The sequence below is a fragment of the Nicotiana tabacum genome, chromosome 18, assembly GCF_000715075.1.
Source record: "Nicotiana tabacum cultivar K326 chromosome 18, ASM71507v2, whole genome shotgun sequence".
In the NCBI taxonomy this organism is placed as follows: Eukaryota; Viridiplantae; Streptophyta; class Magnoliopsida; order Solanales; family Solanaceae; genus Nicotiana; species Nicotiana tabacum.
The window spans coordinates 82,383,484-82,396,471 of record NC_134097.1 but is presented as its reverse complement, the minus strand read 5'-3'; the positions used below and the strand labels follow the sequence as shown (position 1 = coordinate 82,396,471).

The window sequence follows — 12,988 nt, the reverse complement described above, 5'->3', positions numbered from 1 at the left end:
GATCACATTAAAAGACCAAGTCATTTAAGGATTATTCTGTATTTTGAAGCAATCTCCCTGCACTTCCAACTTGACTATAGGTAACTTTTATTTAAATCGTTATTTATGATGGTTTGATTCTTAGGTTGGCACTCAAGCCAGATTAAATTATGTAATGAACTCAATTGAAATAAGGAAATAAACAACAATAATGGAAATTGAATGATTTTGGAGGAAATTTTCTACTTATATTGATAAGAGAAAAAACGATTACAAAGCTGAATGAAAATTAACTACTCCCTAACTAGACTCCATGGCTGCGGATTCCTGAAGAAGAGAAGAGAAGAAGAAGAAGAGTTGTTAGGAAGAAGAAAGAGGGTGAGAAGAGAGAAGAGAGAAATCGAAGAGAGAGAAGAAAAATACCCTGATGAACGATGCCTTCTCCACTCTGTTGAAGTTGGTTATAACAACCCTTCAGCTGACGTGGCCAAATCGTAGCCCTTGGAGTTCATTAATGCCTAATCTAATCCTAGCCGTTTATTCAAATTTTTGTTACTCCCTTTCCTATTTTCTGTTATTGCCTATTCTCATTTGCCTTTCGAATCCCAGCTGATGTTTCTTCTTAATAGGTCATGACATACTCTTCCCCTTTAAGCAATCCTTGTCCTCAATGATTGGAATCAAATTCTAAAAACCTTGCATTGATGTAGTGATAGTCCTCCCAAGTGGCATCTTTTGGAGGGAGATTTGACCATTGCACCAGTACCCTTACCACGGTAGAGTTGTCCCTCTTAATAAGCTGCCTCTGCAGGATTGCCACTGGTTTCACCAAGAACTTACCATCCTCGCTAGTGAGTGGTAGTGTGGTATGCACTACTACTCTATCTCCCATCGTCTTCTTGAGCAAAGATATATGAAACACAGGATGGACCTTAGATTCATGAGGAAGATCGAGTTTGTAAGCCACTTTGCCAATTCTTGCCAGGACCTTGTAGGGTCCATAGTACTTAGAGCTCAGCTTCAAGTTTCTTCTCAATGCTAGAGATATTTGTCTATAGGGTTGCAATTTCAAATAGACCAAATCCCCAACTTGAAACTCCCTATCTATTCTCCTTTTGTCAGCATAGTATTTCATCCTCTCTTGTGCTTTAGTGAGGTTGTCCTTTAACAGCTGTTGCATTTGTTGTCTATGCATTACTGTATATTTAGCAGCTGGTACTACATTCTCCAATAAGGGGCCCAATGACAACTGTGGGGGTGAGTATCCGTATAGTGCTTCAAAAGGGGTGCATTGTAAGCTGGTGTGGAAATTGGTGTTATACTATTGATACCCAATTTTTTCCTATGTATTTTATACCCAAAATATTTTAAAAATAACATATATGTGCATATATAAGCACACCCAAGAGTTTTGGTATTTTTTGTGATTTCTAAACCAATTTACTGCCTATTTTAATACCACAAAAATCCAAAATCATTCCCAAAATTATCATTTTTGACGAATAACTTATTTCATTCTCATATTTACACCAAAATATAATTAATATGATTTTTGCATATTTTTACAAATTTATTCGGAATTTCTAAAGCTTAATTTCATGAAATTGCAATTATGGCCTATTTTTATAATTAACTGCGTTTAATTATAAAATTGTTTCAGATATTTTTTGATTAATATTTATATATTATTAATTAGTTTTGTGTTTTCAATTTATTTTTAAATCATTTTTAGCTATTTTATTAATTAAAAGGGGGAAAATGGCTATTTAAAAGCTGGCCACTTTTATTTCAATTATAGCCCAAATTGACCCCAATTTTTAAACCCAATTGCAATCCCCAATTAGACGACCCAATTCCCATTTAACTCGACCCAAACCCAATTAATCTAACCCGCCCGCTTCCCATCTTTAAATCTTGACCGTTGATTGTTTTAATCAACGACCCTCGTTCTTTCTTTCCTTTTTAATTCCTCCCCAACCCCTAACCCTAATCATTTCTCCAAAGTAGCCACCCCCGTATTCTCTCATCCTCTCAAATTCTCTCTAACACTCGAAACCCTAGCCGCCTCTATCGTCGTCTCCGACTAGTTCTCACCGGAGTCCATGGCTTCTCAGACCATGGACGGCCTGTGCTCTCTTCCCTTCACTCCCAAACCATGATTATTCAAGGTTCTTAGAGGATTCGATCTTCAACAGGCTTGTTCAGGTCCTCCGCCGACCTGAGTTCCTTTGGTTTCTCCGGCTCCGTTCCGGCATGTTCGAGCTTTGACAAGGCTTAGCATGGCCCAGACTCGTTCAGGACCAGATCATTCCAGACTTTCTCGTTTCTAGGGTTTCTAAGAAACCCTAAAGAGCTTGTTCGAGGTTTTTCTTCCCTTGTTTTCTTAGATCTGTAACATATCTATGTTATACTCGATGTTTTAATGCTTTCCCTCAATTTTCCTTCTCAAAATTAGTCTGTTCAAAATTAGGGTTTTCAAAAATCCTAAAACGATTCTTCTTCTTTTCCTTTCTGTGAATCTGTGTGTCCGTGACATATCTTATGTGTTTTCGTTTGTTCTTATGATTTGCCGATAATACGCATGTATCTCCATCTTTACTCCGTTATTACTTCTACTAGTTTCTACAAGTGTGATTTACATGTTTACCTTGCATGTCCTCTTACTGATTCTCCTACTAAGATTGTTTGCCTTTAATGGATTCATTTGGTTTCTAACTTGCTTCTTTTACTGAAGTTCTATGGCATCTCTTTTCTCTTCTGACTTCACTTGAGTTCTGAGCTTTCTCTTAGGCTTGTCCTTTGCAATTTTGTCACTCTACTGCTTCTAACTTGCTACATGTGTTTTGTATTTCCTCAGGGAACCCTGAAAGAGTTCCCTAGGCTGCGCCTTCTCCTTTTTGTGTCCTACTCGGACTAAAGCCCTGTGTTTGTGATTTTTGCAAGCTTTTGGTTCTAGGGTTCTACTCTGGAAACCCTAGGCTCTCAAACTCATATTGAGTTTATAAATTGAGCTAAAATTTGCTTTTAGCTCGGGGTTTTGAACTCGTCTATGCCGATCTTTCTTTCTTGCTTGATACTAGTATGCTTATATACGAGGGTCTTTTTTCTTCTGAATTGATTCTATTAATTTGTGATTGATTTCAATCTCCATTTACCAAGGCTCGATTGATTTGCTAATTGATTTTTACAACATAACCCCTTCCCCTTTTTTCTGGCTTAGTTCATTCAAAGACTTTTAAAATTTCTGGCCGTTTGATTACTGTATTTTCCTTATTCTCTCAAAACCGTGTACTATGGGTTCCTTGCCTTAAATAGACTATATGAACTTACCCCTATTATGCTACTCTGAAAAGTTTTTATTATTTTCCTTTCCTTAATTACTCATTCCCATTTGAAATCAGATCCCTTTGACTAAGGGAGATTCTGTTTGATTGGCAAAAAGTTTATTTCCTTGCCTTTTTTTTACTCGTTTTTGCACTATAAAAAGGGACAACCTTTTCAACTCTAGACGGCTGGCTCTCGACCAGTTCTTTCTGCATCTTGGCAATACACTTCACACCTCAGAAAATCATAAATACTTCTTTTTCAATACTGAATAACAGTTCCCTCTACTACTTCTTTCTCTACTACTACTGAGCACTCTGCTCCATTCTCTCTTATTGTTTGAATATTCTGGAGTTCCTCTGAACTCCCAAGTGCTTGCTGAGGTTTTCGAGTTGCTCCTGTTAACTGTCTGGCTATTTACTTGCTGTTGTTTCTCTGTTGTGCTGGAATTGCAACTGGTATGTGTTTCTAGTTAAATAACCCTCTCCAACCATATGTGCTCATTTCTCTTCTTCTACACATTCTTCACTATGTGCTTATGTCCTGTAATTGTGGCATGTTCTATTCTTTCTTCTATGTCCTTGCATCGTCAGTCTGCTATGCTTTCTTATATTTTCCTTAATGTCAGTGTATGCTTTTTGTATGAAAATCCCTTCCCTCTATTCCCTTTTGCATGCTAGTACTGTTCTGGACCATGGCAGTATCTTATGTTACTGTCCATGATCCAGAACTAGACTCTCCTGAGTCTCTACTCAAATGCTTTCCCATTCCCTCTCCCCTTTATGTGTTGAGCTTTAACTTGGGTCTGGTAGTGTCCTAATCACCACTCAAACCCTAAGTTTGACTCCCCAGAGTCTGCTCTTATTTGTTTAACCTAAGCAGGGGGTCAGGGGGTGTGCCAGCCTATGCCATGGCTGGATATGACCTCCCTCTGCTATGTTTCTTCTCTCACTTTGCACTCATTCCTAGTTTCCTAAGTTCTACCCCCTTTTGGTAAGCCATGCTTTGGGACCCTGGAGTTCCCTCTGAACTTGGATGCCTGAAGGCTGGTAATTCTACACTTGCACTATTCTGTTATGACTGTGTCCCGAGTGTAAGCATTTCCTGGGGCTCCTGGAGGCTCCCTGGAACTTTGAAACACTCTGAACAAGAGAAGGCCTAGGAATCTGGAATCCGGATTTGGTGAAACACATGTTATCGGATATTAATATTGAATTAGGCTGCTCGGATCTAGCTGTAGGCTGTGATGTATTTTTGTTTACTTTCTTTCGCCTGATTTTGTAATAACTTTGTAAAGGGAACTCGGGGAAATATTAGTAAACGGTATGGGAGGAGTTTACTTTATTGCTAAAGGGTAGATACCATGCCTATAGGACCAATGCTGTTATTTAATCACTTAGATATCATGCCTATATGTTCACGCTTTAAATCATCTAGAGATCATGTTTATAAGTTTCGCATTCTTTTTCATTCAATCATTTAGAAATCATGTTTATAGGATTTAATATTCAACCATATTGCAAATCATTAGAAATCCTGCCTATAGGACCTACTAATCAACTAATTGCATATAGAAATCATGCCTATAGGGAATGCATGAAACGTTAGGCAACCCGTAGGGTAATCAAATACTCATTTCCTTAACGTTTAAAAACAGTAATGAGTCTTAAAAATCAAGGTATAGATATCCTGCCTATAGGGTTTCAGACTCACCTAAATCTGCGTAAGTGATAACCAGGCCATTGGCTTTTTCAAACAAAGCTCATCCAAACTTGTCTGCAATTTTCCTAAACTTGCATTTTCTTTTTCTTTTTGAAACGTTTTCAACTTTCTGCCTAAATTTGTATTCGTCTCATGAAGCTCTCTTTCAAAAAAGGTTTCAAACTCACTCTTCTTTTAAAAACATTCTTACTTCTGAAAACTCTACTTTACAATTTCACCGTACTTCTACTTAAACAATTCTGCTGATTTTTCAAGTCATCTCTGAATTCCTGCAATTTTCAAGTTTTTGTCTTAAACTCTTCTACATTAGGTGCTTAATCAGTAACTTGTTTAAAATACCTCAACTGCTGACAATTGGATCTGGGCTGCCTAATGTAGACTTTTTATCCAACTCTACGTGTTGAACCAATCTGTCCGTTGTTTAATTTTTTAAAGACCAAATCAGTACACGCAAGACATGGTAACTAGTTGCTATGTGATTTATGGGGATTATATGAGCCTAACGTTTCATGCATTCCCTATTCATTTGCTATTTGTTTTGATTGACGCCCTAGAATTTTATCCTTTAAACTCCATAAAGGCCCTATCCTTTTCTTCCCTCTTAGGATTAGAAGTCCTAATACCCTGGGACTGATAGGTCGGGACGGGTATTAGCATGCAATAAGTAAACGAGACTAAATGCACTTTAATACCTTAACAGGGTGGGAAGGGTAGAATATGGATATGATCACCGGTGCGCTAATATCTCGTGTGAGAATGATTGTTGGGTATTGCACCAAGGTGATCCATATTGTATTTAAACCTAGGACCTTTTTCTTTATTTATACGATGTGATGTATTCTTAAAAGTAATGTTTTCTTCAATCAATCTTTTCTTTCCAAAACCACTTATGTCTTTTTTTCTCTCTTTTCTTTCAAAACTTTCAACTTATTTGTATTCCTTATGTGCAAACATTGTCTGTTACTTCTACTCTTCTTAAAGTCACAGCTGGGAACTACACTAGTGGATCTTGAGGGGTACCTAACACCTTCCCCTCGAGATAATCTCAAGCCCTTATCTGAACTCTGGTTTTTCTTTCAAACTCTTCTTCTTTTTCTTTTAAAGTGTCCTAATGCACTATAATCATTAGGTGGCGACTCTTCAAACTCCATGACCCGATTCCTCAAAAGGGAATAAGAGTTGTTTTGTCCATAATGTCGTAAAACCCGATTTCGCCTTAGAAAAAGGGGGCGTCGACAGCATGGCGACTCTGCTGGGGAAATCTTTAAGGTTTTTACCATCACGTGTTTTGTGACTTTATTGCTTCCTTAATTGCATTTACCTTCTGTCTTTAATTATTTCATCAAAATACTAACTTGGCTCTTCATGTTTTTCTTTCCTTTTAATTTCTTCTTTTACTGCCTTATTATTTCAATTCTGTTGTAATTACTGAGCATTTATTGTAATCTTTACTTTATGAACGTGAAAATACATGCAATTTGTCTTATTATTATAACTGCATTCCTCAACATCATATTCCACCCGTGCCAAAACAAATCCTATAGCAACGCTTATAATGAGTGGTTGCGCCCTTCCGATATTATAAACCCCTTAAATGTGGCAAAGACATATTTGCGGTAAAACCAGTCGATCAACGGTGTAGTCGATGGTTCCGCGCCTTTCCCTCTTGAGTTGTCCGCTCAAGGGTACCTGTCTAATACCCCAATAGAAACCTTACTCTGTTTAACTATGCATGCATCATGGTCAAACCTAGCCGAGTCAGTTATGTTGTCCGCATAATGACTCATTAAGATAGCCTTGTCCAAAGTCCATCGGGTTTCTGAAACCCAAGCGGACACCTACATGTTCTATGCATTTATTTAGAGAACTAAATGCTTTTCATGCTGATTATTGTTATTAAATAGTCGAGTCCGGTGGGGGTGAGGTCTTAACCCTTTTGTTTTGCAGGAAATGAATGACAAAGTTCCTGACTTCGGTATGGTAAACATGCCTTCACTCTTGCAGACTTGGTGGAGAAACCACCCATCGAGCAACCAAATCAACGAGTGGAAGGAGAGAGTCACCAAGGCTAGTGAGAAGATAGAATACCTGGAGTACAGCTTGCTGGAATTGGAAGGGAAAGTGAGGAAAAGAGTCATCGACTGTCAAAATGTTGAGGAAGGCAAAGGAGAACGTCTGGCTATAGCATTTTTATAGGAAAATCTGCACGAGCTGGAGGACTTGATCAGCGAGAAGATTCAACATGAAGAAGGTCCTTCTGGGGCCAAGTAGTTAGGAGTCTTTCTTTTCGCTTTTAATGTAATAAGGCCAATAGCCATTAGTGACATTTTTACTTTCCGCTATTTTAGTGTCGTTTTGGGATTCGTCTTATTTTTATCAATAAAATGAGGCATTTAGCATTATAAGTTCTCCAAGTTAATTTGTCGCTAGGCCTACCTCAGGCACAATGAGGCACCTAAATTAGGACGCGATTTATATTCTTGCACAATGTGTTTAAATATTGCAACATTTTCTTCTCATAACCCGCACTAACTTCTTACCTTTTGTTTTTCTTTTATTTTTTATTCCCCTCCCCAAAGGTTAGTTCGTGCATTCTGGCACCATCAGCATACTCAACAAGATCCAAGGGTCCTCCACCTCCTCCTCCTCTGAGTCCTACCAGAAACAGGAACAAAGGCAAAATGGGAGATGCAAGCGCTAGAAAGGAACTTGAGGAAACTTCTCAGAATGCTGCAATCACCAAGGAGACTGTTGCTCATTTGGAGCAAACTTTGCTAAGATTCCGAGAGGAATTGGATCAAGTTAGAAACCTGGCAAGCCTGTCAATCACTCTTGCCGCTCCTGATGTTAACACCCAGAACCCCGCACCTCCACAAAACACCCCACAACCTCCGATGCAACCCCCTCATAATACTCCACTGCTCGTTCCTGAACCACAAAACACCACAAAAAGACCATAACACTCCTATTTTTGTGAACACTATACCGCACTACAGTCAGCCAATCACAAGTGCAGCCGAGTCAGATGATAAGAGTTCCCTCATTCAGAATTTGGTCGCTGAGATCAAGAAGTTGACTAGACTGGTTCAAGGTTTCGAAGGTAAAAAAGGTGTCGAAGGGTTGAATTACAAAGATCTCTATGTTCAGCCAGATGTTGAGCTCTCGGAGGGGTACAAACCCCCCAAGTTCGAGATGTCAATAGTACAGGTGATCCCAGAGTCCACTTGAGAATGTATTGTGACAAGTTGGTAGGAGTCGGAAGGGACGAGAAAATCCGCATGAAGCTGTTCATGAGGAGTTTGAAAGGTGATGCTTTATCATGGTATATTAGCTAGGATGCAAAGAAATGGACTAGTTGGGTGAACATGGCGTCTGACTTTATGCACCAGTTTAGGTTCAACACTGAGAACGCACCAGATGTGTTCTATATCCATAATCTCAAGAATAATCCCACAGAGACCTTTCGCGAATATGCTACTCATTGGAGGTCAGAAGCTGCTAAGGTCAGACCGGCCTTGGAGGAAGAATAAATGAACAGGTTTTCCGTCCGTGCTCAGGATCCGCAATACTACGAGAGGCTGATGCTAATAGAGGGCCAAAAGTTCTCCGACATCATCAAGTTGGGAGAAAGGATTGAAGAAGGCATCAAAACGGTATGGTCACTAACCTTGAGGCATTGCAAGCTACCAATAAGGCTTTATAGTCTGGTGGCTCGTCGAAGAAAAAGGATGTAAATTCTGTAATGGTTGCGCAAAGGAACAATTCTCCTATGAAGTACCAAACCTATCCCTCATCTCCACTCACATATCAACCTACCCTAAACTACCAAGCACCATCACCCACTTACCAAATTCCACCACCTGCTTACCAATCACCTCCACCACCTACATATCAACCCACTTCACCCAGATATTCTCAACCCACACCCGTATACCAAGCATATAACTCCCAACCTTCTCACTACCCATCACCTCCTACCCGCCAAAACTTTCCCCGACCTAGACTAAACTTTGACCGTAAACCTCCCAGACAATATACCGCCATAGCCGAGCCAATTGACCAATTATATGAAAGTCTCAAAGTAGCCGGTTACGTTAACCCTATTCCAGCCGTAACTCCAGAAAATCCTTCCCAATGGATCAACCCAAACAAGACTTGCGCATACCATTCCGGGATGAAGGGCCATACCATCGACGAGTGTCGCTCGTTGAAAGACAAGATTCAGAACCTGATTGACAACAAGATCATTATAGCAAAGGAGCCCGCTCCTAATGTCCGCAACAACCCCCTACCTGACCACAAGGGTGGAGGCATCCATATGATCGAGATTGAAGATGATTGGGACCCCGAGGGGTCAATCGGTTTGATAGTTGAAGGAGACGAACCTAAGAAGCTAGCAGTTACTCTCAATCCCATTGTTGTTCAGATTCAGCCCTCTAAGGGCGATGTGGTAAATGTGTCCGTACCGCTCGAGTTTGAAGCACCTTCTGCAAAGGTGCCAAAACCGATTGAGGTTGAGTTAGGAATTCCAAAGGCGCCTACACCTATCGAAGTTACTGTGTTACCTCCCAAGGTGCCTATTCCGGTCTCCATGACAGACGTGACCCCGTTCAAGACAAATGCTATACCTTGAGATTACACCGCTGAGGCTAGAAGGAAAGGAAAGACATATATCGGGGAAGCAATTGCCGCACAGGGCATGACTAGGACAGGCAGGGTATACACCCCGGAGCACTTGGCTGAGTCTAGCAAGCAAGCCTCCGGGCGGGTTGTTGAAACCGGACTCGATGACCTTTGGAGGAAGGTACAAGCCAAAGAGTACTCAGTCATCGAGCAACTGAACAAAACGCCAGCACAGATTTCTATTCTGGCTCTTCTGCAAAGCTCTGAGGCACATAAAAATGCCTTAATAAAAATACTGAGTGAAGCTTATGTTCCCAACAACATAACAGGAGGCGAAATGGCAAACATGGTGGGGCAGGTACTGGAAAGCCACAAGACCACCTTCCACGAGGACGAATTACCACCAAAAGGGCTTGGTCACAACAAAGCATTGCACATCACTGCGCAATGCGAGGATCACTTTATCACCAGGATTTTAGTCGACGGGGGATCCAGCCTCAACATTTGTCCATTGATAACTCTCAGGACATTGGGTAAGGGATTACACGAGGTCAACGACGGGGCTATCAGTGTCAAAGCTTTTGATGGATCTCAGAGGTCCACCATTGGAGAAATTAGCCTATGCCTACAGGTGGGACCCACCTAGTTTGATGTCGAGTTCCAAGTCATTGACGTACCAGCATCCTACAATTTGTTGCTGGGACGACCCTGGATCCACGTCGTTGGGGCTGTAGCATCAACTTTGCATCAAGCTGTAAAATTTGAATGGAATCATCAGGAAGTAATCATTCATGGCGACGGTAGCAACCCTATATACAATCACCAAACCATTCTGATGATCGGAGGCAGAAGAAGGATAGGAGGAGAAATGTACCACCACATCGAGCGGGTCAATGCTGTAGAAAAAGACAAGTGGTGGGATAGCAAGATCGAAAGCATCCTGAATTGGAGCGGGTATGAACCCGGAAAAGGACTTGGCAAGAACCTGCAGGGTATCACCAAACCTATCAAGTTGAAGAAGAACGGTACCACTTTTGGCCTAGGGTATGAGTACACTTAGGAGGAGTTCAACCACTGGTCACCTCCATGGAGCGGACCATACTATCCGCTAGAGCACCCTATACCTCAGTTGGAGCAGACTTTTCATCCATCCGACACTTTGTACGGATGAGAGGAAGACGAGGCACTAGCAGCAATAAAGAACCTGTTTCTGGAAGATGATATGGATTGTTGTGTTATCTTCGAGGAGGAAGGGGAGGAAAGCCCTTCCATTCAAGCCGTGAACCGAGGGGAAAGCCTCACCAATTGGTCGGTCAGGACCACCAGTGCCCGGACATCTTCAGGGTAGCAAGACTGAACGAGCATCATGCATCGCATCTTTATTTTCTTAGTTTCTTTTCCTTTCTGCATTGTCTTTACTTTCCAAAAGAGCTCTGATGTCTCGAACGATTATGAATTTCAATCAAAGCATTTTAAATTCATTATATATTGCACTCTTATTACTTTTTTCTATCATTTACTTTGTTTTACACAGCGTTACTCTTACATATCTTGATGATGAACCAACAACTGTGACTTGCAACGAGGAAATGCAACAAACGGATATAGATTCAGAAGAGGATGATATACTAGAAGAGGTTGTGAGAGAGGTCGAAAACTTTGAGAATAGGCCTAAGTCTAATCTAGATGAGACCGAAGTCGTTAATTTGGGTGATACTGAGAATGTCAAGGAAACACGTATCAGCGCACATTTGTCGCCATCAGAAAAGAAAGAGTACACAGAGTTCCTAAAAGAGTATGAGGATATCTTTGCATGGTCTTATGACGATATGACTAGCCTCAGCACATCCATTGTGGCTCACAAGTTGCCAACAGATCCTACATGTCCGCCAGTAAAGCAGAAGCTCAGGAAGTTCAACCCAGACATGAGTTTGAAGATTAAAGAAAAGGTTACTAAGCAAGTCAAAGCCAGGGTTCTCAGGGTGGTAGAATATCCGACATGGTTAGCCAACATCGTGCAGGTACCAAAGAAGGATGGGAAGGTTAGAGTCTGTGTCGACTACCAGGATCTCAACTGGGCTAGTCCCAAAGACAACTTTCCTTTACTGAATATACACATTTTGATCAACAACTGCACCAAACATGAGCTGCAGTCATTCAATGATTGTTTCGCTGGGTACCATCAGATATGGATGGATGAAGAAAATGCAGAGAAAACGGAGTTTATCATGCCATGGGGATGTACTGTTATAGAATGATGCCGTTTGGATTGAAAAATGCTGGTGCTACCTACATGAGAGCCATGACTACCATCTTTCACGACATGATACACAAAGAGATCGAGGTGTATGTGGATGACATCATCATCAAATCTAGGAAAGCTGCAGATCATATGGAAGACTTGCAAAAGTTCTTCAACAGGTTGAGAAGGTACAATTTGAAACTGAATCTCGCCAAGTGTGCATTCGGGGTTCCTACTAGAAAATTATTGGGTTTCATCGTGAGTCATCGAGGAATAGAATTGGATCCATCAAAGGTCAAAGCAATCCAAGAATTGCTGCCGCCAAAGAACAAGAAGGACGTGATGAGTTTCCTGGGAAGACTCAACTATATCAGTCGATTCATAGCTCAGTCTACTGTTATTTGCGAACCCATCTTCAAAATGCTGAAGAAGGATGCCGCCACCAAATGGACCGATGAATGTCAAAAGGCTTTTGACAAAATTAAGGAATACTTGTCTACGCCGCCAGTCTTGGTTCCGCCTAAACTAAGGAGACCCCTTTTGCTCTATCTCGCAATGTTGGATGGAGCATTTGGTTGTGTTTTGGGGCAACATGATGAAACAGGGAGAAAGGAGCAAGCCATCTACTATCTCAGTAAGAAGTTCACACCGTACGAGGCCCGGTATTCTCTTTTAGAATGCGCTTGCTGTGCTCTGACTTGGGTCGCACAGAAGTTGCTGCATTACTTATGTGCTTACACTACTTATCTCATATCCAGAATAGACCCTCTGAAGTATATCTTCCAGAAGACCATGCCCACTAGCAAGCTCGCCAAGTGGCAGATCCTGCTAAGTGAATTCGACATTGTTTACGTAACCCAGAAAGCAATCAAAGGGCAAGCCTTGGCGGACCATCTCGCTGAGAATCCCATAGACGGAGAATACGAGCCCCTAAAAACGTATATTCCCGATGAAGAGGTATCTTTCATAGGAGAAGATATTGCAGAATCCTATGATGGTTGGAGGTTGTTTTTCGACGGAGCTACAAATTTCAAAGGAGTTGGCATAGGAGCAGTCCTGGTATCAGAAACCGGTCAGCATTACCCGGTATCCGCCAAG

The 12,988-nt window shown here is 41.1% G+C and overlaps 1 protein-coding gene across 1 annotated transcript; it reads right to left on the bottom strand.

Annotated features, from left to right (window-relative positions):
• Positions 1-646: 646 nt before the first annotated feature.
• On the bottom strand, positions 647-1,174 carry LOC142172560 (uncharacterized). The gene has a single exon (XM_075236209.1). The coding sequence runs from the start codon at positions 1,172-1,174 to the stop codon at positions 647-649; it is 528 nt and encodes a 175-aa protein (XP_075092310.1).
• Between the last annotated feature and the right edge of the window lie 11,814 nt (positions 1,175-12,988).

Excerpts from the sequence above, each read along its gene's own strand:
- LOC142172560 (XM_075236209.1), bottom strand. The coding sequence starts at position 1,174 with ATGCATAGACAACAAATGCAACAGCTGTTAAAGGACAACCTCACTAAA.